Source organism: Python bivittatus, unplaced genomic scaffold (assembly GCF_059951505.1).
Source record: "Python bivittatus isolate LINGU-HERP-01145 unplaced genomic scaffold, Pbiv_v1 ctg000700_np1212, whole genome shotgun sequence".
In the NCBI taxonomy this organism is placed as follows: Eukaryota; Metazoa; Chordata; class Lepidosauria; order Squamata; family Pythonidae; genus Python; species Python bivittatus.
In genome coordinates this window covers 44,251,343-44,272,986 of record NW_028277098.1, presented here as the reverse complement: position 1 = coordinate 44,272,986, position 21,644 = coordinate 44,251,343, and the positions used below count along the sequence as shown (strand labels likewise).

At 38.4% G+C, this 21,644-nt stretch overlaps 2 protein-coding genes across 2 annotated transcripts; both read right to left on the bottom strand.

The window, feature by feature from the left end:
- Positions 1 to 25: 25 nt before the first annotated feature.
- CZIB (CXXC motif containing zinc binding protein) lies at positions 26 to 10,842 on the bottom strand. Its single transcript, XM_007422253.4, has 8 exons — positions 8,903 to 10,842; positions 8,728 to 8,811; positions 7,343 to 7,399; positions 6,538 to 6,619; positions 3,826 to 3,857; positions 2,976 to 3,053; positions 1,723 to 1,788; positions 26 to 208 (listed from the first exon to the last, which is right to left on the bottom strand). Exons 1-8 carry the CDS (start codon positions 8,906 to 8,908, stop codon positions 131 to 133), a joined length of 483 nt encoding a protein of 160 aa, XP_007422315.1. The 5' UTR covers positions 8,909 to 10,842; the 3' UTR covers positions 26 to 130.
- A 143-nt stretch (positions 10,843 to 10,985) lies between these two features.
- MAGOH (mago homolog, exon junction complex subunit) lies at positions 10,986 to 15,209 on the bottom strand. The gene is made up of 5 exons (XM_007422252.3): positions 15,057 to 15,209; positions 14,152 to 14,210; positions 13,660 to 13,770; positions 12,561 to 12,643; positions 10,986 to 11,211 (listed from the first exon to the last, which is right to left on the bottom strand). Exons 1-5 carry the CDS (start codon positions 15,142 to 15,144, stop codon positions 11,112 to 11,114), a joined length of 441 nt encoding a protein of 146 aa, XP_007422314.1. The 5' UTR covers positions 15,145 to 15,209; the 3' UTR covers positions 10,986 to 11,111.
- Between the last annotated feature and the right edge of the window lie 6,435 nt (positions 15,210 to 21,644).

The window sequence follows — 21,644 nt, the reverse complement described above, 5'->3', positions numbered from 1 at the left end:
TACAATAAAAAAGTAACAGCACAAATCTGGGGAAAAATATCAAAACTAATGGATTTTATTTTGATTTTTGTGGATACAATTTAAATGATCTTGCCGTATGGAAAATTACTCTTTGCCATAAAAAGGAGTTTCAACATTTGACAAACCTATGAGTAACTTCATAGATGCCAACCGATTCCTTTATTTTTTCATCATAGTCATTCCAGTCCTGTGGAGTGAAACATACCATCTTAGCTCTATACAAAGTTCAACAGAGATAAAGTATTATTGTTTCAAGTTAAACTGTGGACATCTGCTTGCAGTTTAGCTTGCATTTCAGTAACACCTCCCCCCACCCTGTATGTTAGGGACAAAACCGCCAATCAAATTTAATTTGGCTTCAATCTTTTTAACATTTTTAAAGGAAAAGGAAAATGTTTGATCATGTCTTGCTATTTGAAGAGCTCATCATCAACTTGGTTGATTTTCGTGCCAAGAACTGACCTTCAAAATGCAATTTATAGCTGAGGAAAACTCACTGGATGAAAAAAAAATTACCTCCAAGATTATTTGACATCACTGATTTTGCCCTATGCTATAGAGAAAGGCAAATCTGGAGGATTGCTTGCAACATGGGATTTGTAATTGTGTATCTTAAATTTGCCAGAGTTGCATCTGCTCCTGTGTTGTGTAACGTGAAGGCTGGAGCTGCCCAGTAGAGATTAGTGTGAAAACAAGTTATCAAAAGTCTCTGGCATTGGCCAGGAATCCCCATCTCAAATCCCAGGAAGTTGTTGCCAATGACTGAGGATACTTCTGAGCTAGACGGACTAACAATCTTACTCAGGGTAATTCAGCTGCATAAGCCACCTTTTAGCAAAGAATGCAATTTTTTTTAAAAGTCAAATTCAGGGATCCTCTATATTATAATGGCACATTATAAAAATGCTAGCAATGACCATAACTGGTATCATTCACTATTTACATTGTCACAACAAGCTTTTTTGGTACAAGAGTTCAGTTTAGCTGAGAATCTCTGCTTTGAGCTCAATGTCAAGATGCTGTTACACACCCAAAGCACAACATAAAAATACAAAACATCCTTGGTAATTAACTGTAAAATAACATTTCATAAAGAAAAAATAACAAATGTAATTCCCCCAAACCCCAGAATGCTAATAAAATCTGATTCTAGATGCTGTACAATAATCCATACAGCCCTGTAGAAGATTTTTGCACATCTTCTATCTTCCAACACTCAGAAGCCAGCCTAACTTCTAGAGGAATGCAGTTTCAGAATATAGGTGTCATGATTGAAAAACAGTGTCTTCTCACTTCAGCCCCCCCTTATTTCACAAATTTGTGAATTTGGGGTAACAAAAGGAAGTCTTAGTTTCTCATTTAACAAGCTGGAATTCATCAGCATAAGATAAGTTGGATACCTGTAAAAGTGGACTAGGAAATTCTGTGACGAACAGCTATTAGTCTTGACAGTCAATGTTACCTACAGATTGGGGATACCTTCAAATACCAGTTACAGGGAACAATAGCAAGAGAAGGATATGTCTCCACCTTCTGCCTGTGACCAGCCCAGAGCCATCAGGTTGGCCACTATGAGAATCAAATTTTGGACTAAGGTGGGCTTTGGGCTGATCCAGCAGTGCTAATCTTATATTAGCCTGTTTTGAGATTTGTATGCTATAGACCACAAAGTTATTTGAACCACAAAGGTGAAGACTCTACCTTTTCCAGTAAGTTGATATCATCAAAAGATGTGCCAGACTCTGCACCATTTGCAGCAAACCCAGCCTACAAACAATTAGAAAGCACTTGTGAGGGACACATTTGTATCTAGAATAATGCTGATGGAAAGAAAAGAGCCAAAATACTTTCCTTTAGCACAGAGACTGCCATCTATGTAGCTATTACACCTGTACTGGATCAGAATGTTTGGAAATACTGTTCGCATGTGAATAGTTATGTAAACCTGGCACATCAAAGTGACAGCAGAATGTGCAAACTTATTGTAATCTAACAAATCTTTGTGCTACAATAAATGTATTACTCAATACAATGCAACATGATTTTAGTTGAAATGCAGTTACTAAGAGCCTACTAGCTATCTGCTGATTGTTAAAAATGATTGAGGAGCTTATAAGCACATTACAAAGGAATGACAATCCTTGGTCTCTGTATTTTGAAAATATTACCTGCATTTCCAGTTATAATTCCTTGTAGCATTTATTAAGAAACAAGTCATATAGACTGCATCACAAATGCTCAGCCTGCCTTTCTGTAGAGACACTGAAGGAGAATGGGAGGAATCTGTCAAGCCAGGCTAAGATCACATACTGAAAAAGGCATCAGTGAGAACAAGCAAATGCTTCTTTTTCCAATCTCAGAATTTACACAGTTCTTGCAAGCTAGACTCCACCTATTCTCGTAAGATGAAAACATATATTGTAGAGCTACAAGCCTGTGGTCAAGGTTTAATATCCACACAGATTTTCATGGAAGGTCACTTGTGAATTTCACTTATTTCAGCTGCTCTTCCTATCTGTGGGACTCTGAAACCAAGCCAATAGCCCTTCCTGCCCCAGAGAGGCAGAACCTCTGCAGCAGGTAACTTGCTTATTTGGATAGGCTTCCTGCCTGATTTAACACTAACCTTTCATCTAAACAAGTTCAGCAGGCTCCCTGCTACAAATGTTCCACCCAGATGAACAACAAAGCATAACCAGGAATGTAAATTAACATACTTAATGGAGCTTTCCCCATCTTGTGATTCTAATTATATGTATCTAAGTTTGTATAGAACAAACTTCAAATCACATTAATTTTCAGGTGCAAAATTTACCATTAAAAGCGTGTTAACGCTTTTGTCTTATGGTTGTGTGAACTAGCTCCAAAAAAACCCAGTGTGCTGTAGAACAAATTATTCAATAATTTGGATTTAATAGGTAGACCTTTCAAAAAGGACTCTCTTGAGAACTTGCCTGCGGTTGAAAGTCCACGGGTTCAAGGCCACGACACTCAAATTCCACTATTGTTTTAAAGGTCTCATTGTCTTCGGCCTAGAATTCAGCCAAAAGAATACTTAGCTTTTTAAACAGAGGAAGAAAGACAAGCAGGAAGAAACAAGACATAATTTCCAAGTGATTATACTCCATAAAGACATAGTGTAATATTACAAGTAATATAAACTGTAATGTTTGTAAATCTCTGGAGAAAAGTCCAGTTAAAGTAGGAAAACATTTAAGCATGAATGAAAGAAAAATAATTACTAATGCCTGTTTAAACTGCTGCCTTTAAGTCAAATAATGGGAAATGGAATTTGTGTTGAATGGGAATATACATAGGGCTAAGAATCTAATCAGCAAAAAAGCTATTCTCAAAATGCAGAGCAGATCACAAAGTCCTGGGGCTAACTCCTAAATAAGTGTCCATACATTTACACCTAGCTTAGTTTTCCTTTACCCTACATTTCTTTCCTTGCACAATAAGATTATCTTACTGTGCATAGAAAAGAAAGGCACGTTCACTGTCTGTTTTCTGCATGGGGATAATTGCATGAAGGATAACCTGTAGGCACAGTGTTGAAGCTGCATGAACAGCAAGTTTCCATTTATTTTTTTTTTCATTTTCTGAAAAGGCCACCCTCTAACCAAGTTTTAAGATAATCTGAATGCAATAACAAACAATCTATGTTCTTGGTGCAGAGGCACACATGTAGCTCTTTTGTGAGATTACAGCAGCATACACTTCATCATTTTGGACTTTAGTTTCTCTGGATCAAGTCCACTAAAAGTCCACCCTTTCCATAAAATGCACATAAAATGGACTTACATTATAAGGCTTAATTGTGTGACTTAAGATATCTGAAAGAAAAACAAAGGAAAAACATATCATTGAAGCAAAGAAGGGCATAATTCATAGGCTACAGAAATATTTAGATTTAAATGGATTCAGTGTCACTCATGTGCTAGACTTCACCGTTAAACTTTAGCCCTGCGCCATGATTAGATGCACCTCAGTCAGTGATAGCACGTGGCCAACCTCATTTGGGCTCAGAAACTAAGGAAGGCTGGGCCTTTTAAGCCACACTGGGGAGTCAGAACAGCAGACCAGGAACAAGCCATACTCTGGCCAAGGAAACTGTACAGATGGATTCACGAAGTCAGTAAGGTTTGAGCTCAACTCAAGGGTTGAGCTGGCTTGCATGAAAAGGGTACAAAAAGGACAGAGTGAGATGAAAATTATTGAAAGAACTAAGATGGAATTCTGCTACCTCCAGGCTATACTGATTCAGAATAAAAATAGAAAGATGACCAAGATACAGTAGTCAGGGTATCTCTCCAACTGCATTTTCTTAGAATATACTCCCTATAATTTATAATCTGCCTGTTTGAAATCAAAATGTTTATATTGTCCTGTTGTAAAAACACCACATAATATTCAAACATTTCATAATCACAACAAGGAGGCAAACCAGGAATAACATTTTCTGCTATCTTCAATGAGTTTATACAAGAAAAAAAAGTTTTCATCAATCATCAAAAAAGATAATGAAAGGTGACCAAACCATCCATAATAGCCACATCACAAACATCTTTGTATTACTCAATGCTGACCTGTTCATTAAATATTCAGTGTATTCTTCCATGTGATTTACTTTCATCTTATATTGTTCACCACATTCAGCAATCAATCTTCAATTCTGTAATTCCATAATAATGGAATCTTTAACACTAAAGGATTCCATTATTCAAGTCTATTCACTTTATTCTGTGCTTTACAATAAGCTTTTCCCCACATATTTATACATTCCTCAATGGTTTGCTGAAGAGGAAAAATATATGTACTACTTCCCCAGCATAAAGTCAAACTTCCCAAATTTTGCTCATTGTCATATCCTGTATCCTTTTGACCTGAAATTCTGCCAAACACCTTTCAGGTGTATATAACAAACTAATCCCTCTGTAATACTTGCATTCTTTGTTGCTACCTTTCCCTTTATATATGGCATATTTTGTAACAGCTTTTCTCCAACAGCCACACACAGTTACAGTCTTCACGCATAGGTTAAACAAGTCGCATTGCCACTCCATCAACAAATCATATCCATATTATAACATTTGTCTACTTACACCATCTACACCTTTTCATCATTTTTTACTTGGACATTTATAGTATGTGTTTCAATTCTACTCTTCAACATATCACCATCTCTAAAAATATTCCTTCCAGCATTCCCTCTATTTAGTATTATTCCAAATAATTCCATACCTTTATTTCTATTCATGCTGTTAGAGGCTTCTCACTGAGCCCTCTTTACCTACTTCCTATATTATTTTTATTTCCATCAATGTTGGAATCTGCCCACCCACCAACCCATCCACTCATTCATGTCACCTAGCAGGATTCCCACCTTTCAGGACAGCATTCATTCAGGATGTGGCACGATTTTTCCCCAAACGAATATCTGATTCTTTTATTTTCACCATTCACTGGAAGAGTCACACTGGAGTTAGGCAGCAATAAATCAAACAAAGTAAATAAATAAATAAATAACATAACATGTGGCTATCACCAACCTACAGAGTTCTATTTTCATATGTACCCATAACAACCAATATGACACAAATTCATATTTTGGCACAAAACTTAACCCTTTTGTTTATAATTAAACCTACACTTTCACTTCCATGCATGTATTTAGCTCCATTCTACAAAATCAGAACACTTTTATTTATATCTATTGTATCTTTCTCTGTTAGCTTCATGGACACACAACTATCTATTGTTCTTTAATTTCATTTGTTAATTCAGTCTCTTAGCTATTTACTCCTTTTATCATTCAAACTGTAATCTTCCATATGCCACAGTTGTCATCAGATGGGTCCATAAATACTGATCTCCAGCTTCTATCGTCACTATTTCAGGTGAAGGTTTTGTGTAATGCTTTTCAATAACATAAAGGAGGCGTAAACTAGGTTAATATCCTTAGTAATACCTGTGCCCTTTGCAATATTCTCTGCTAACAGTAAGGACAACACTGGTCAGTTGTGACACATTTGGACCAGTTTTACTCTAAGAGGAATACAAAATGTACAGATATGTGCTGAGGATGCAGCCTTATTTAGAGATTACATAATTGTTGAATTCAGCAGACAAATACTGTCCTCCCGCACTGAGCAACAACCAATTTTTAGGCTACTCCGTCCTTTACAACAGAGATCTGCAGCCATTTGCTTATTTTTGTTTTCCACAGCCTGTTTTAGGGTGAAGATTATTTCTTCCTCTACCCTGCAAAAGATTTATAGGCAATTATTGGGGGGAGGGGGAGGAGTGTTTTCCTATTAGATTAATAAAATAATAGTTTGACTTCTTAGTCTAGGGCAGTGTTTCTCAACGTTGGCAACTTTAAGATGTGTGGACTTCAACTCTGCTGGCTAGGGAATTCTGGGAGTTGAAGTCCACACTTCTTAAAGTTGCCAACATTGAGAAACATTGATCTAGGGGATACACACATGCGCACGCACACACACATGCACTTACCTATGGAGTTTTCCCGGGAGCACAGCTTGCATTTCTGCACCATTGTGGCACTTCCCCGGCCTCCTTTGAGAGGGTGGCTGTCCTAGACAGAATTTCAAAAGGAAACATCAGCCATCAATCTCAAGAGCTTCACTGTTACAAGAGGCTGCAAGAAATAAAGCCCCTTTTCTTGAGATCTGAATCTTCTAATGGAAGTCTCTTTTCTTCTGAGATTAAAAATGTTATGCAAATACTAAGCAAAGCAACCAGATAACAGTCCAGAACACAGATCTAACAGAGATAAACATCTCTAGCAAAACCAGATACATTTTTAAATCTCTTATTTAAAAAAATCTAATTCACACTGCACCATTCAGCAATCTAATTAAGTGATTGAACTATGTATCTGACTGTAAAAATGTATTGGCAATGAAAACATTACCATTACATGAATGCAGGTAAGGAACCCTTGCAATTATATAGATATCACTGACCCATTAAATCATTATGAAAGTTAAAAAAAAAAGTGAGTTTTTTGTAAAAGTACAGATTGTTTCCATGCTAAGTCCTGGAAAGCATGGTAGTGAATGCTTGTATATAATCAAGAAATCTACAGTCAACACCCAAGATACAGTCAGGAAATAAGATGCTTTCCAAATCTAGTTCCCTGGAAATGTTTTGGATGACAGTTCCCATCACTGACATCCACAAGTGACATCAGATGCTTGATGATGCCACTGCCCAAATGATGTGAATTATATAACATACATCATTTGCATCATGTCATGTCTGATATACATCTTATGTATTTTATTTTGAGACTTACCATTAATCGTAGATATTGCCATTTTTCTGACACCTCACCACAGTTCCCACACTTAAGCTGAAAAATAAAAGGAAAACAAATACAAACTAAATATATTGAGTGGAAGCCAACGGCACAATAATCAAATGTCCCAATTTAAAGTGTCTGGAGGCTGTCTGGGCCTGTCTGGAGAGGCTTTGGGTTTGTGGGCCAAATGATTCCAGGGAAATACCATCTTTGCCTCTGAATGGAGTTGCGCTCCCCCATTCAGAGGTGGTTTGCAGTTTGGGGATCCTTAATAGCTCCTGCTCAGTGAGCACTAAGTGGCAGTTGTGGCCAGAAGGGCTTTTGCACAATTATGTCTTCTGTGCCAACTGCATCCATTCCTGAATTGCAAGTTTCTTCTCAGACACTCAAATCTTAGTCACCTCCCACTTGAATTCCTGTAATGCCCTTTTACATAGGAATGCCTTTAAAGAACATTCAGAAGGTATAGATGGTACAGAATGCAGCTGCCTGGTCAGGGATTGGTATAGTCTGAAATACCTGGGATGGGGGGCACTGTTTGGGGAGCTACAATGGTTACCAACTGGCTCCTAGTTATGATTCAAGGTCCTGGTTGTCACCTTTAAAGTGTACACGGCTCTGGCTTTAATCATTGTCTGAGGAACTCCCTTCTCCTGCATTTTCTGCCCACCTGACCAGATCATACAGGGTCAACTCTTCTTCTTGTAGAAGATAAGGGCTTACCAGGACTGGAAGATTCCATTAATGCTGCTAACTAGAAATCAGCAGACAATGTTACGATAGGTCATGGAGATAAACTATTCCTGGCCAAGGATTAGTAACAGTGATCCTGAAACAAATCTTGCAATGATGACATAGTGGAACCAAGAGTACGGTCAACCCCCCCCCCCCCCCCCGCCACCATTGCATCCCTTTACAACTGCCATCTGACCGGGTTTCCAAGAGCCAGTTATAAAAGAAACCAGCTAAGTCCCTGCAATTTATGTGACACCCTATGAGAATGATATCCAACTGTGTTGGGGTAGTTCACATGGGCCAACTGTACATATTTTCACCATAATCTAACAGACAACACAAGCCGAGGCATGTTTATTCAAAACCAAATCCCACTGTGTTGAACCCAAATAATAATACATAGATGTTGAGGCACTGGGGTTGGAGGGTTGGCTAGAGCTGGGTATGAAGAGGGTATTTTTATGCATTTGTTTTTTAAAAGGTACGTTACCTATAACCCACGCCACTGGGCTAACCGAATAAACCTTGGTTAACTTATTTCATCATGGGTGTGTTGTATAAACGGAGCTATTATTGCAGGCAATTATACAGCACTCGTGTCAACATGTTTGTGGAGGCAGGCAAACCCTTTCTCTAAGACGTACCTTCAGATACCATCGAAAATCCTCCCCCACTGGCCGGAGGTTTGTAATGTTTTCCAAAGTCGCTCTGAACTGCAAGCCGATTTTCTGCAAGGAAGAACGCCACTCGACCGGTTAGATGCGCTCGGCGGCCAATCCCAGCCAGCCTCCAGGCCCACCCAGGCGAGCTTTCTCTTACCCCCATGGCCAAAGGGGCAACGAAAGGATGGGAACCTCAGAAGAGCCGTGCCAGGCAGGAGACCCCTCCCCTCCCTTCCCACGGGCAACGACAAGCGGAACCTCCGCAGCGCTTCGAGACTTTCTGCGACCGAAATCGGCAGCGGACGCCCCCGGGAGAACTGGGCAGGCGCTCCTCAAGCTTCGCGAGACTTGAGCTTTGCATTTTCCAGAGGACGGAGAGGAGAGGTGGGGCGTGCCCTGGTCACTGAGCCCGTGCCCGGGTTCTAGGAAACGACCATTCCTCTCGATCCATGCGCCCCCAAAAGATCCGAAGCATGCGCCTGCCTGTGGAAACGTGGAGCACACGCACATCTGTTCCCCTATCAGCACCGGCTTTGCATTCGGTGGACGAGGCTCGATCGCAAATGAGGCATCGATTTAACTCGGTTTACGCCTCTTGCACCCCGAAATAGGTTTCGAGGCAGGCGTTTGTGGCTATACCGTTCTGGAGTTTTCAGACCTGGTCTAACAAAATTCGGGCGATCAAACGCTGCCGTCTAGTGGTGGTCTGAATCTTTGCAGCACAGAAGTGGGAGCCCTACCGGACCTTCTAGATCCGTGAAGATTTCAGAAATTCGACAGTTCAAGGGACTCTCAGCTTTAAACAGGGAATTGAAAAAACTTGACTGTGCCTTTAGCAAGTATAGTATGCTTATTATATCTTTTACCTAGCTTTTCTACTAGGTCATTCCTCCCCAACCTGGGTTCCCTTCAAATGTATGAACTTCAATTCCTGGAGAGCACAGCCATTGCCATCTATCCGACTTCCCCTGGCATTGAACCACAAATAAAAATTAAAGTACCTGAATTTTGAAATGTATTTTACTTAGCATCATATCTGACAGAAGAATCATAAAACCAGACATAGAAAATTGCTTTTGGAGACAAAATAACATCAGGTGATCTGTTATTCATACTAGCTACTTAAAGTTCAGGGGAAGAATCATTTCTGCTATTAAGAAGCCCCCTTCCAATGGCATGAGTAGCAAAAAATTGGCCTTATGCATGCAGAACACTGTATTCCAAGTTTAGGCCGCCAGATTACTGGAAGGAAAAAAAGGCAGTGCTCAGTTACTTCTAAATAATCCTATATAGGGATACCAATTTATTTAAGTTGTAAACAGTAGCAATGCTTTGCTATTTTACTTGATTTTATTAAAATATACAAAGTCAAAGCTTTACATCATTTTATTTCAGCCAAACACTAGTAGCACACTATGTGTGCATATATCACGTAGATATCGCACACATCGACTTCTGTGGTCTCTATCACTATTCCCCAGTTTTTTGTGAAATGTTACCACCTACCATTATCTGACCATTGTTTAAACCTTCATTGTCAAAAAAACCTCCTTCCTTTTTTAGGTGCCATATGTAGACAAAACTGGAAGATACAATAAATGGGATAAATTTCTTATTTGATTCACTAAGAAACTTGCTATCTCACAGAATACCTTACTCAAGAATAGGAATGTTGAAGCAGACATAAAAGATTCTGGAGGAAACTCAAAAAGTTGGGGTGATGCTAAGCTATTGATCATTTAGTAAGTTATTATAATAAACAGACTGAACTATACCCAGAAAGTAAGATGAATGTAGAACCAAAATGATGTCACCGTAAATTGCTGCAGATTTCTGCCCCCCTAATAAGTGATAGCAGCACCATGGAATAAGTAAGAATTTGTTGCATTAAAAAATGAAACAAAATAATGTCTATCACTAAAGGATACTGGTCTGTATAGCTTCAGCTGTCCCCTAGCATATGCAAATTTCTTCCATATTCTCTTGTTCTGAATTATGGGAACTCCGCTTCCTTCCACTGTACAGTATTTCAAAGCAAGCAAAAAATCTACTGACACACGCAGTTCCTGAACATACGAGTTACCTAACTTTCTTTACAACACGGAGGCTAAAAGAATAATCATGTAGGTATCTAGATTGACTCTTTTGTTATATTACCAACCATCTCAAATTCATACAAACACAGCCTATCCCTAAAATATGAATCTTGATTGACAAAGACTTTCTAAATAAAAAGAAAAAAAGTTTTAGTATTTATTAAATTCACTCTGTATAAAAACAGACATACATAAACGTTATCCAAGATATGGAATGAAAGGAATCCCACCCCCAAAAATGTTTAATATACAAACTTAGATTGACACAATTTAAATTGGTTTAATCTTGAAATGTAATCCAATGAGACTGAAGACTAGACACTTGAGATCCTGGACAAGATAGTAAAATACTCTTAAACCTTCTGGATCCCTGGGGAGCAAAATGGAAAGACATAGTTAAAAGTCAGAACCTTTAAGGAATTTTGACACCAAAATCATCCTTATCAGGAAAAGAGAATTTCCAAGCCACTTATCAAAATGTCAAACAACTTTTAAAAGATTGTGAAATTGATTTGCCATCATTTCTCATTTTTAGTAAACGAGAAAAAAATATGGCTTTAATAAAATATTTCACAAATTGATGCATTAATATGCATTCCTCCAATTGCCAGCATGATTTTCACTGCCCCAACAGCCAAGTTCCAATCTGTCTCAATAACAAGGGTCTCACCCATACAGATTTACTGTGGGACAATTTAAGGGCAGTAAATTTTGGATTCCTCTGCCTTTGTTTCCCCTTCCAGTAAGCATTAGCAGCTAGTGGGAGAAACAACCACCAACTCTCTCCTTGAAGTGAGTAGAGTGGTTGCTAAAGTTGCATGAATCACAGGTTACCGATAAGAAGTGCTTTATGCCAATAATCTTTCATTCAGGCTATTTCTGAACATGGATCTACTGGTCTTCTGAAGGAACATGTGGGCTGAAGTAGGAGACAGCTTCCATGATGCACTAAGAGAGCTTCCTCCTGGCCCACCCTACCAGAAGACTGGTAGACCTTTCTCCACAACTATCCTGGCTGACATGCTGGGTGAGTGGAGGAGGGTTGTGGGGTGAAACAGGAGGAAGCCTGCACGACCCATTCAGAGAGCTCCCTTCTGCATCATCCCAAGCTGCCCCACTAACCTGGCAGCCACGCCATTCTGGACACAGGTTTACTGGGCTTCCTGTCACTTGAGCTAGAAAGGGAAACTAACAGAATTCTTGCCAATTGCAACCGTGTTCCCAAACAACCCAAATTACTTAGGTACAAGGGAAGAGCGCTGCTGGCAGTGAATGGCCACCGTGGACAGCACATGGGCACAGGATGTATGTGTGAGGGGAAAAAAGCTGTTAAAGTATGCAAAGTGGCACAACAATGTTTATAAAGGCATTCAATGCAAGGCAGGCAGGATACACTTGCATTGCTTCTGCGCCTCCTGTATTTCAAACTCAGGGCATTTGATTGCTGAGCTCACTTTGATTTCTTTTGATTTTACATGGCCCTCTTATTACAGAGCTTTGTACAAGATTCTCTGAGAAAACAAGTATCAGACGTACCATATGCACATCTGAGTACATTTTACTGGCTTTCAATAGTTTTAAAACTGCAAATAGATATTTTGGGTGCTCCCATTGTCTTGGAGAGATCAAGTCACCATATAGCAATTCTTTACAATGCTAATTTAATGAATACAAAAAGGCAAGGTACATAGTATCATTCATTCTTCAAAAAGCACTTACTTGGACTGATTCACATCAATAAGAGAACCAATTTTTGACGTTGTGAAAGAGATATGCTCATCCCCAATCACAATTTCAAGCTCCTAGAAATAAATAAGAAAACAAAATGCATTTAGGATGGATTACCATTGTTATGAAGCTTGAATTTCTCTTCTCCATTTTCTCTCATAACATCCATAATGATTATTCAAGCCTAAAGCAAGATATTCTACCTTCTAGACTTAGATCAAATATTTATATTCAGCTGTTTAAGGGTTTGTGGCCATTTCATGGCAGAGACAGCATTCTTAATCACATATTTGTATTGATGGGGTTAACAAGCTATTAATGGATTACGCTTAACATCTGGTAGAAGCTCAAAGATTATATTGGTGGGGTTATGATGCAAATAGGTAGGATTGAGATTTTTGTTTTTATTTTCCTGTATTTAGGAGAATGTTGAGATCTGTCTATTTATTTCAGGAATTATTCTACAGCTTTCGTATCTTCCTTGTATCAAAATGGAAAAAAAGCAAGCCATCAATGTTTGCTCATGACAGAGAAGTTCTTGGAGTCACAAAAATAGACTTGGGGGCTACATTCCTATTCCCCCAGGATTAGAGTTGTTAGGGACATGGGCCCATTGCTGGGCAGCCTATTATTACACCACCCAGAGACATATCTGTGGATTATGAGTGACTGATGTTCCCTACCAGATGTAAAGGCAAACATCTTGAGGCAAAGGGCCTCAAAACATTTTGTTGACAGGATAATTTGGGCCCCATAGTTATGCCCATGTGATGATATCATTTTTAGTTTCAAAAAGATTTTAAAAATAAAATCTCCAGCTTCACATCTCTTACGAGCCAAAAGGACTCTATACCCACTTCCCAGTCTAATCTTCCTCCAGATACATTGGGCTTCCAACTCCAAGAATTCTTTAGCCAGCATAACCATTGCTGGGAATTCTGGGAGTTGCTCCACATATCTGGAGGGATACCTGGTTGGAGACAGCTACTATAACCCCATCTAGATTGCTCTCTTACAGATTACAGGCTGTGCACAAACATGTATCTGATTAATTTAGAGCATCTTCACAGTAAATAGGAAACCTGCTAACCTGCCGACCAACTCTATCCGGTGGAGGCCACAATGCATCATCTTCTTTTGTAATTTCACTGTCATCAATTATCCTCTTTAGTTCTTCCATCACACTTTTATGTACATAGGCCTAGAAACAATGTAGAAACATTAGTTTGATTCTGCCATTTAAAAAAAAAGGATTTAAAAGACTAATTTCTCTTATTTTCCATTTATACAAGTACCCATCAGAATAATTTAAAAGGGAAAAAAACAGCACAGGTACATTTATACAGTACAGTCAATGCTAGCCACCTTAAAGGATCCTTTTAGAGGTTTGATTTTCAACAAGACAACTGAGAGAGAGGTTTTACACAGAAACTTAAAACAAGCAGTAAATGGGTGATTAATTCTCAGCATTCTCAAAATCATAAATGTACCAACCAAGTAAAGAAATTCCAAAATCTCATTATAACCTTTATTTAATTTACTATTCATAAAATAATGGATACACTAAAACAAGTCAACTTACTTCTTTTCTGATCATGACATCATTTTTGTAATTGCTGTTATTTGCATATCTCAATTTACCTGTTTAAAAAAAAGATTACACTGAACATTGCAAGATAAATGTAAACAAGGCAGCATTTTATTTCATTTAAGTTAATTGCAACAATGTATTGATTTTGGTTCCATAAATTAAACAAAGAACAAGGAAGTGAAAGCAGTGACACTTAAGCAAAGATAAAAAGGATTATTGGTGCACGGTTCCTTCAAAACTCTTAATTTTTGAGGTCCTTCAGCTCCCCTTTAAGTAAAGTTTAGTTATGCTGAATTCCTGACTTCCTGATTTCCTATTGAGCTAACCAACAGGAAGCGATGGTGGAGAGAGTCTGGCTACCTAGTGACTCCATAACAGATCTATTTTTTTCAAACTTTTTTTATTTGATCCTCATCCTCTCCTTACTGTGGACTCTGTTGCTGCATTTGGATGTCTGCCTGATTTCCTACAAAAACTTCATATTCCACTACTCCTCAAGCAATTGAGCCACTAGCTTTAAGGCCCATATAGGCAACTCCTCCAAGCTGTTATTCGACCAGATAAGCTATGATACCCCCTTTACTCATCTTATTTCTCCAGAAGCTACAGGGCCGGCCTGTCAGAGCCCAACTCGTTCTAATATGAGCTAATTCCGCCGATCACCCTAACATAGCCCAGGTGCAGTCTCGTATTCGCTTCCTGCTTTTTCGCTCAACAAACATCAACCTCTCCTTCCTCCACCGGGTCTGTTCCTCCCATCCGATTAAGCTACCCTACCGGCATAAGCAAGGTCTTTTCTTCCCTCGCAGATACCTCCTCCTTCTCCCCCCTTGCCTTGCTCCTAGAAGCCGCCACCACGCCTGTTGCTCAGGACCGACAAACAATGGGAGTCTCACCGTCAGGACGGAACTCAAACTCGAGAAACTCATGGCCAAACTTGCCCTTGTGTCCAACGTAGTAGCGCAAGTAGAAGTCGCTCGCCATGATCGAAGAGCGCCCGCCGGGAAACCAGCATGCACCGCGTACGGCGCCTGAAGTACGCGTAATCAACCAGAAGAGTCGCACAAGCTAACTCGCTTTGCACCTCTCCTCGCATGCGCAGGAAAAGGCTTCCATAGACTTATATAAAATAGAATCGCGCGTCGCTCTACGCGTCAAGGCAAAGTGCTTCCGGTTTAGAGGAGCTGCTTCTCTTTCAATAAGAAATTCCAGGACTTTTCACCATAGAGGTGAACAATGTAGTGGGGTGTCATTGCAGGCGGAATCATAGCCAGTGTCATTCACTGGGAAATTAAACACGGATTTAGGAGCCTGATTTCCGGGCTCTTTTTTGAAGCCAAAGGTTGGTTGCTTGAGGATGGATGTACGAAATCCGTACTGTAGCCTTTCCACCAAAGTGGAGCAAGTAGAGATGTAGAAGAAGAGAATATATGTAGCTCAGGGCTGAACTGTGGAGTCCTTGGTGCTCTCTGAGCTTGGTTGTTTCTTTGCAGACGTTTCAAGGGGAAAAACCACATCCCACCAACACCGGCACGGCAAGCTACCGATGTAAACAGGGAGTAAACCCCACACTTACTAGCACTGATGATGTTACCTAGTTGGTAATGAAACCTCTGCAAGCAAACAACCAAACTCAGAGAGCACCGAGGTCTCCAAAGTAGAGATCTTTCTAAGTCAGGTCGAGAGTGTGGATTGTGACATTTTGCTACACAGGTTCCCTCAAGTGGGGACCAACCCATGGTGACTGCATGGACAAATGCCATCTATTTTAAGCATGCCATGTCTGGCCTGCCTGCAAAAATCCAGAGAACCACAAGATGAAAGAAAAGTTCCAGATTTTTCTGATCTCTTTGCTGCCATCTTATGGTAGCCCAGAGTTTTGGAGTACATGCATATTAGGTCTATTCCAGCTCAACCTGCTCCATGGTGATCCATGGCTCTCCCTCTTTTTCTGTTCTTTCCATTTTTATTTCATTCAAGAGAAGTTGGTCATTCTTGCAACCTTGCAATTTTTTGTAGTCCTATTCATAATTTAAAGGCATTTAACTCCTATCACATGCTTTCTGCTTCAAGTTTCACCACTGTACATTATCCCTGGAAAAACTATTGCTTTAGCTCAGTGTTTTTCAAACTTGGCAACTTTAAGATGTGTGGACTTGAACTCCCAGTATTCCCCAGCCAGTATTCCTTGCCCTTAACAATCTGTTTTTCTCTGCTGCCCTTACTAGCATTAATCTCCTCTTTGCTTCTCCAGCACACCTTCCATTTTATCTGTTCTTCAACCCAGGAAAACAAAATTATACCATCTTTAACTTCTCACCATTGCTGTCTCATAATTAACTGCACATTAGAAATATGTCCAAGGAGACTCTCATGCTTGACGGTTGAGAACATTGTTAATAGATATGTTATGGGACCCAGTGAAGAAATGTTGGCTTTCTGTTTACAAAGGATTTGGAAGTTTAATCTCAGGAGATAACGGTATGAGATGGATCCTGCATGTAATATGGATTCTTTCCTGGTTGTATGTCAAGACCTAGCTCTCTGGAGAAGGCTTTGATGCTGGGAAAGGTGGAAGAAAAGAGAAGAGGATGACTAGTAGCAAAGTGGATGGACTTGATTATAGTGACAATGGCTGCACTGTTGGAAGGCTTCAAGGACCACTTGGAACAGATCATCCTGGAAGGTCTAATTTTGTGGTTGCTAACAGTCAACACCGACTGGGTGGCACATAATCAATCCTGGTTATATGCTACCTCGTATTGGAACAGTACTGAGAACATCTTGTTTGACCCTTTCATATTTAGTTGTAGTTGCCCACAGGTGATAAGTGATGCAAAGAAAAGAACTGCCAAAATTGAATCTATAGAATTTATTTCATATTTATCTTTTAATTGGCATATTTCCTTTTAGAAAGGTGGCTTTAGAAGTATGCAAGGAGGATACTTTTCTTTGGCCTTTGGAAAAGCTGCAGATTTTCAAATTGATGAAAGTATGACAGTAGAGAAGATGTCTCTAACACTCACTGACCTTGGAATAGGTTTCAGTGTATTAAACCAGTCTGGAATTATTTTGTTCAATTCTATCTCATTAAGTAGCTATTTAACATGGAGACAAACAATGCAAGGTAAATGAAATACTGTATGTCCTATACCTTCTGAATTGCTGCCTAAGAAGATATATGTGGCCATATATGGGAACCTTTAGAAATAAAACAGTATATACAGCAGCAAAAAAGATATTGAAACATAATACTATCATTTAATCATCTTAAACATAAATTAAAAATTGGGTTAAAATAACTTCAAAAGGACCTGTAAAATGTTGGAAGGAGAGGTTTTCAGGTTCCAAACTGGATGATTTATACAACATAGAGAAAATGGATTGACACTGTGCATTATATAATAAACTGAACCCTAAAGGAAGCTTTGATTCTGACCAATATTCTGCATATGAAGTAAGATAAATCTTAGATTATGCCCTGTGGGGTAGTATGGACAGCACAGCACATCAATTTCTGGTTGATGAATTAGGAATTGAGATGATACAGATTGCTCTACACTGTATAGAGTCTACAGCAAAAGAAATTTCATGAGATATTTCTGAGAATTTGGTGATACATTCAATTCATGGTTTTAGGTCATAATTTATAAATTGCAGAAATAATAACAACGATATAGACATGTATGTCTGTGTATGCTCATATCCTGGTTATGACATTTTTTATGACATCATGAAATGAAGGAGGCTGTTATAGGTGTCAGTTCAATCACTCTCTGTTGGGTTAGAGTTTATCTCAGTTATGAGTTTCTCTCTTACTGTATGGTTACAACATACCTCTCTTCTTTCTATAGTCTATTCCGTCTAATCATTGAAACCATAAATCATAAGTTCATTTTTTCTGTTTCACGCAAAAAGTCTGTAAGGGGTTTCCAGTCAGCAATAAATGTAGATATTGTCTTTTCTCTGATCAAAGAAGACAATTTAGCTATCTCAGCAAGTTCCATCATTTTCACCAACCATTCCTCCATTGTGGGTAATATCGAATCTTTCTTTGTGCATACAATAATCTTGCTGCAGTTATCATGTACAAAAATAAAGTTCCATGACTTTTCCCCAACTGTTTGTCTATCAGTCCCAAAAGAAAAACCCCTGGTTTCAATCGTATATTAATATTTAAAAATCTCTGAATCAATGAATGTATTTGAATCTAGGATTTTCTCTTTTTTACACATGCATCAAACATGATAAAATGTCCCTTCTTCTTGTTCACATTTTCAACATAAATTTGAAGTGCCTTTATACATTCTAGTGCTGTTGGTAGCTTTCACTGAGATCCAAAATTTAGGCTCTGAGTTCATTATTAATTAGTATAAAAACTGCTGAATCTGTAGTTACTGTGGCCTTTTTTGGAGAGCCACATAGCCAAGAGATAGAATGCATTACAATGAAGTATTATGTCCAGGAGAGGATGCTTTTTAGCAGGGAGTAAAATTTCAGTTGGGTTGCCAACTTAACCAGAATTTGGTGGTTTGCCAAAGCTTCATTTTCTTGTCAACTATGTGATAGCAATGCTAAGGGAAAAGAACATAAGCTTTTTAAAAAAATAGTTTTAGCAAAGTGGGACTCTTTTAATATTTTTATAAGCCTTAATAAAGAAGTATCAGTTCAATGACAATTAGTAGATTTTTAAATTTTATTCCTTTAATTGCAAAATCTACTCGGGGAAAAAAGAAGAGACAGCTTTTAATGTATTCCATTCTTCTGGTATTAGGAGGTACTTTGAGAATTTTGAGACTGTGTTGTGGGCACTTTTACTGAATGGCTGGGCTTAGCTGTGTGTAAATGTTTGCTATAGTTTGTATGGTCAGTCACAAACCTCCCAGAAGGCAATCTGCTCAGGATGCTCCCTAATAAACCCTAGTTTGTATTTTTTTCAGGAGCCAGAAACACCTTCAACCAAAGCACTGGATTGCAGCCCCTCCCTTTTACATTTTCTACAATGATCTACAGTATATGAGGCCAAAGACATTTTTGGAAACGTAGTCGATGTAAGAAACTTATACTTTGATTTGCAGCATGCAGCTTCCTATTTAACTTTTTAAACTTCAATTTCTGTTTTAAGTGAGGAGGGAGCCAAATCCTCTCAGAAATTCAGAGAGACCCAGACCATCTCCAACTTTTGAGGCCTCATATAAAAAATAAAAAATGACATGAAAATAAATCACAAGAAAGCCCTACTGTAAGGGCAATGTAGCCTCCCACCTCACAACTTAATGACTAAGTGTGAAGCTCATCTTATGCTCAAGGCCTAGACCAAATAGCCTCCTTTGCCTGAATTCTGATTGACTCCAGTCCTAATGATTACATGGAAGTTCAGAAAGATTTCAAGATTGATCAGAACTAAATATAGCTGAGAGAAATATATCCAGGCCTCCTTATCACTGCAAGACACTAATAAAGATGTGATCGGGCAATTTTCATGAGATGAAGACTTCAGTGTAGTCCTTGAATCTATCAGAGCAAGTTTGTGAACAAATATTCACCCTCATAGCTTCAGGAGCATTGGAAAAGTGGGTGCTTTCCCCCTGTGAGGCGCCAAAGAATTTCTAAATGAGCTGGAGGACTTGCTAATAAAGCCATGTGCTGGCTTGCAATGTTATGTTTGAAGTCAATTTGATGTTTTCTTCAGCGCCAACATTAAAAATAACAGAACACACATTGCAAATGGTCAATAAAATAATTTAATCTCTCTATAGAAACAGTGCACTGTCTTACAAATGTATTCATTTGGTTTTTCAGTACCCCCTACGGATGTAAGTATCACAACCATTAGAAACAGCAGAGCCCTCCCTTTCCCATGTCCCTAGACCATTTGTTCAGAATAAAAACAAACATAAAAGGCACCACGCAAGAATGCTGCATCCTAATGGAATTTCATTATGACAAGACAAAGCTCAAAAATGGTTACAATGTTAAACAAATTTCTAATGTTCCCAGTTATGTATTGAAAATATTTTTATTTTAAGGAAAATTTGATTATCAACTTTTGATGTAGTTACAAATCTGTCATATTGGAAATCAGGAAAACATAGAGTAATTTACAATGGTTTGGGGAAAAAAATCCAGCATTATACATAGGATTTGTACAAGGTTTTACTTTTCTTTAAAAAAGTATCAAAATGGTAAATTACTCAAATCTATGTACAGTTTGAGGTTAGTTACATTTATTACATACAAAGTCTTTTTCTTTTTATAATTTTCTTCATGCACACAGTGCATGGTTTTGTAGTAACTGAGTAGAGCAGCTTTAAATATTTTCTTTCTCCCTCTACAGCTTTCTTCTGACTCTAAAGCTATTCTATTCTCAAAATCTAGCAGAAAGAAATGGGAAGTCCTTCTTTCTCAATACCCATTATAAACAAGCAGCAAACGGAATAAACTTTTCAAGGTGCAGATTATATTATATTCTTTTAACTTCTCACTCATCCTTAACTAGGCCAGTTTAGGCATATCAGTATTTGTCATCATGGGATGACTTCCAATTATCAGAGAGTCATCATCATGAGTATTATGACTTTTACCTCAATGAATATATATATTTTTAATGGAAGTTGAACAACTGCCATAAACACAAGAGACTAAAACTGTGGGTGTCTCTGTGTGTCCATGTCATCATGTATGCTGGAAGCAATTTTGCAACCATTAGATCATCTGTTTTGTTTGCAGAGAGAAGCTTTGACCTTTATAAAAGTACCAAGGTTTTCTTTACAGCATTACATTTCAAACATAAAGTCTGATTCATTATGAAGTATTTCCTGTGAAGGGCAGAACCATTCTTAAAACCAATCCAGGGTTACAAGTGATTGATTTACAAGAGTTGCAGCTCAAGGCTACCAGGCAGTACAGAGGGGGTATAATAGCCACCTACTAGAACTGATATACTTACAGACGGTGTTTAGTAAAACATATAGTTATTTATAAGAGATGCCAGGCAAAAATAATTATAGAACCATTTCAGTTTCAAGGCTCAATGATCTAGTACATGCAAATATCTATCCATAGTTCCAAAATTGTTGTTGTTGCACATGGGTATATGTGCAATTTTGCCAAGTTTTTTGTGATAAAAGATCAAACTTCCCCCATTTTTGGTTAATCTGGACTAAGCTATCAAATTTGCCATAATACAAAGAAAAATTGACATGACAGTTGGACACTAGTATGAATGTAATGTATCTGGTAGATTTCTCAGAGATGTATGTCTACATCACTGTACCGAAACATAACGAGATTCTTCTATCTTAACTCATCTGCAGTCAATAGTTGTCTCTTGGTAGTCCATGAACTTTTCAAAAGCAAGTCAGTGCCTTTTTTAAAACATGCAATTAAATCTGGTCAAATGTTAACAATTCTCATTCAGGCCAGTGTACCAACCTGTCTCTATTTTAAGAAAGTTTCCATTAAAAAATGCAGCAAGTTAACAG